The sequence below is a fragment of the Colias eurytheme genome, chromosome 12 (genome assembly GCF_061535395.1).
Source record: "Colias eurytheme isolate Ceu_HAF_F1 chromosome 12, ilColEury1 Martin Lab GWU primary, whole genome shotgun sequence".
Classification (NCBI taxonomy): domain Eukaryota; kingdom Metazoa; phylum Arthropoda; class Insecta; order Lepidoptera; family Pieridae; genus Colias; species Colias eurytheme.
Window position 1 is genome coordinate 5,179,127 of NC_142991.1, and position 3,472 is coordinate 5,182,598.

A 3,472-nucleotide genomic window follows, 5' to 3' on the forward strand; every position below is an offset into this window, starting at 1 on the left:
TGGTAATTTCCTGTAAGTAAAGATACATAAATCACTTTATTGTCATAAGCAATTATTTTTTCAAACTTTGTATTCTTTGTTGTAAATTCAAAATAAAAATAAAATCGGTGTGCAATCTCCTCATTTTATTGAAGTCAGTTAAAAACAAAGCACTCAATGACAACAATACAATTAACAGCACAACCAACATCCGAGTAGGAGGAGGAGCGAGGCAGAATGAGTTAAAATAAAGATTATAGACACTTAAATGTTTTCGAAGAAAGATATTTGAATTTAAGAACGCAATATATTTTTGCTTACTTCAGTTCAGCCAATTGCCGTATATTTTAATACGGTAATTAAAATAGCTGCCGTATAAATCGTATTTTTAATACCTATAAATACTTAAATGGTGTTTTCTTAATAAAAAAAGGTTTCTTTTAATAGAAAGGGTTTTAGGTTAAAGCAAAGAATTTTTTTTAAGATTTAGCGCCCTATAAGACTGAAAATACGCAAACTAGTTCTTTTTTGCTGTTGGTATACTGCCTTTTCGAAAATTGAGTTGGTAACACTGAACATTATCGTCCGATAGCTCACGGGCATATCGGTGTCGGCTCCGATATCCGATATCGGACCGGACAATGTGAAAGACAGGTACATATTTCATACATTTTACTTCCCTCCGATATCGGATATCGGCTATCGGCTTCCGATATCCGATATCGGATCGGAGAATGTGAAAACGCTCTAAGGTGGATAGATCATGTTTTATTTAAAAGCTAAAACTACACAATAAGTTCTTCGTTGACTCAAGACGCGGTTTAAATTTGGTTTAAATATATGTAACCTTAAGATCATTTATGTAACATTAATGATCTAAGATGTAACACGAGCTAAGGGCGTATTCAGAAAGAAAGCTTGAAACTTATAAGCGCTTATCGGCGCTTGTCATGTTCATATAAATATGACAAGCAAGACAATGAACATGACAAGCGCCGATAAGCGTTTATAAGCGCTTATAAGTTTCAAGCTTTCTTTCTGAATACGCCCTAAGATTGTAGTCTTAGCTACCACAGACTATAACCTCAGACTATAAATGCTATTTATCATTCAATTGTACATTTTATTTGATCTGTGCTCTATCATATCTGTCTTTGGTTTGTTTTCTATAAATTCTACTTCTGAAGAAATTATTGGAATAGCAAGCTGCATTACACAAATTGTAATTTGTAATTGTTGTTTGTTCTGCTCTTTGATTTTCTAGTAACCATTAAACCTGTATTGTGTAGTTCCGAACAGTTCTAGAACTTGCAAATGCATTCAAAATTATGGTTTTAAAAGCTTGTTGCTAGGACGCATTTTCATATAACAATGGAGGCTTCCAATAATACTGACGCTGTTAATCTTGGAATAGGAGAAGTGGAAGCTGAAATTGGCGAAGAATTAAAACAACTTGAGGATGTTTTGAGAGATACATATGATACACGCAGCGAAGTATCTAGTTCATCTTCGAGTGATTCCAGCACCCCAAGTATTAGTTCAGTAAGCACAAAATCTAAGGAACGGCGGCATCGTAAACGGGCTAAGTCTGACAGTAACTCTCCACAAGAAACAAAGCGACGTCGCATATCCAGCGGTACAAAAGTCAAAACGTATGACTATATGACAAAATTAAACTATTTGTTTAGGGATACACGTTTTTTCCTCATTAAATCAAACAATGCTGAAAACATAACATTGTCAAAAGCAAAAGGTGTTTGGTCAACACTACCCCAAAACGAAGCAAACTTGAACCAAGCCTACAGAGAATCAAGAAATGTGCTTTTAATATTTTCTGTAAAGGAAAGTGGTAAATTTGCTGGTTTCGCTCGTCTAGGTAGTGAATCTCGTAGAGATGTACCTCCAATATCATGGGTCTTGCCTCCTGGCCTATCTGCTAAAGTATTAGATGGTGTATTCAAAGTTGACTGGATTTGTAGGAAAGAATTGCCTTTCAGTAGCACACTCCATTTGTATAATCCATGGAATGAGGGTAAACCAGTTAAAATTGGCAGAGATGGTCAAGAGATAGAGCCGAAAGTTGCAGAGGAGTTGTGTAGATTGTTTCCTGAAGATGATGGAATTGAAATGACTTCTATACTGAGAAAATCAAAGGAGGCATCAAAAAAAGGTTATTTAAAAAGTGGTAGCTACAGAACATACAGAGCACCCTTATCTTTCCGAGGTACATCATATAGAAACCGTATGAGTTCATCACGGAGCCGACGCAAAATCTTTACCTCCCCAAGAAATCGTTTAGGATCTTCATACAAAAGAAGGTCACCATCACCTTTTATGAGGGAGAGATTGCCATCGTGGTTTGTCCGAAGTCGTGAAGGATACGGTAGCAGTGGAACTGCAGCAGCAGAGGCCTATGTTGCAGAATATATGAGGTCAATGCACCATCAGCTGCCTCCCTTGCCATATGTGGCTCCTCCAGGGTTTAGTGGAGCTCTTCCTAGTTACAATGGATTGCCTCCTCCACCACCACCTCCTCCACGTTACTATGACTTGGCTGATTACCCTCGTTCAGTGCTTGTATATGATAAGAGATCTTATGAAAGGTCGGTTGATGAGTTTTTGTGGCGCACTTCGGATCGTTCCAGAGGCAGAAGCCGTGACCGTGACTCACATAGGTATAGGGATCGCAGATAGAGTAATGATAACCACCGATGTATGTTTAATTGAGTTTAATAAATAATTGTGTTTGAACTTTGAACTTTATTGAATCAAATTTTATCAGTGTTGTGATGAACTTTATTTATACTTGGACGATTTATGGTTAAGCATGAACATTTGTTAATTAAATTATTTTAAAGGGACTTGTGCTATTAGGAACAAATGTGTATGGGTTAGGTAAAAGAAAGGAGGAATAAGGTCAATGGTAACTAGACCGCCATGGAAAGTTGTGAAAATACAGGAAATATAGGTTATTAACCAACCAACCAAATAGGTTCTTCTAGACTTATGCAACAAATAAGGCTGTGAATAACTGTGATATCAGTAGTAAAAGATTTAGATCTTAATTTACAAATGAACTATATTTAGATGTCTGTTTTGGAAGGAGTAATATATTATTTTTTTATTTAATTAACATTATTTAACCAAAAAGCTGAAGTCTTAGGTTTTGTCTTATTGCAAATCAATACATATAATACCATCGAGATATATGTACTACGTAGTACATACTATCTATATGTATAATGCATAATATATATTTACTAACTATAGATAATAATTAATTACTATTTAAAAAATCACTTAAAACTTTGTACCCTGTGTAAATGTGTCAATTTATATCAATAACTTAATGATGTTCTCTTGTTTTGTAGATTTTTTATTGCAACAGCTGATTGGAGTTAGTAAGTTGAATTCCCTTCTTCAAAGTTAATTTACTTAAAACTCCTATTCTTGAATACTGTAAGACTATGGGTTACTTAATTTATTTTGCTAT

General features: G+C 35.0%; 1 protein-coding gene across 1 annotated transcript; it reads left to right on the forward strand.

The window, feature by feature from the left end:
• Positions 1-1,221: 1,221 nt before the first annotated feature.
• Positions 1,222-2,730, forward strand: Ythdc1 (YTH domain containing 1). The gene has a single exon (XM_090108062.1). It carries the CDS (start codon positions 1,351-1,353, stop codon positions 2,671-2,673), a length of 1,323 nt encoding a protein of 440 aa, XP_089964188.1. The 5' UTR covers positions 1,222-1,350; the 3' UTR covers positions 2,674-2,730.
• Positions 2,731-3,472: the final 742 nt, after the last annotated feature.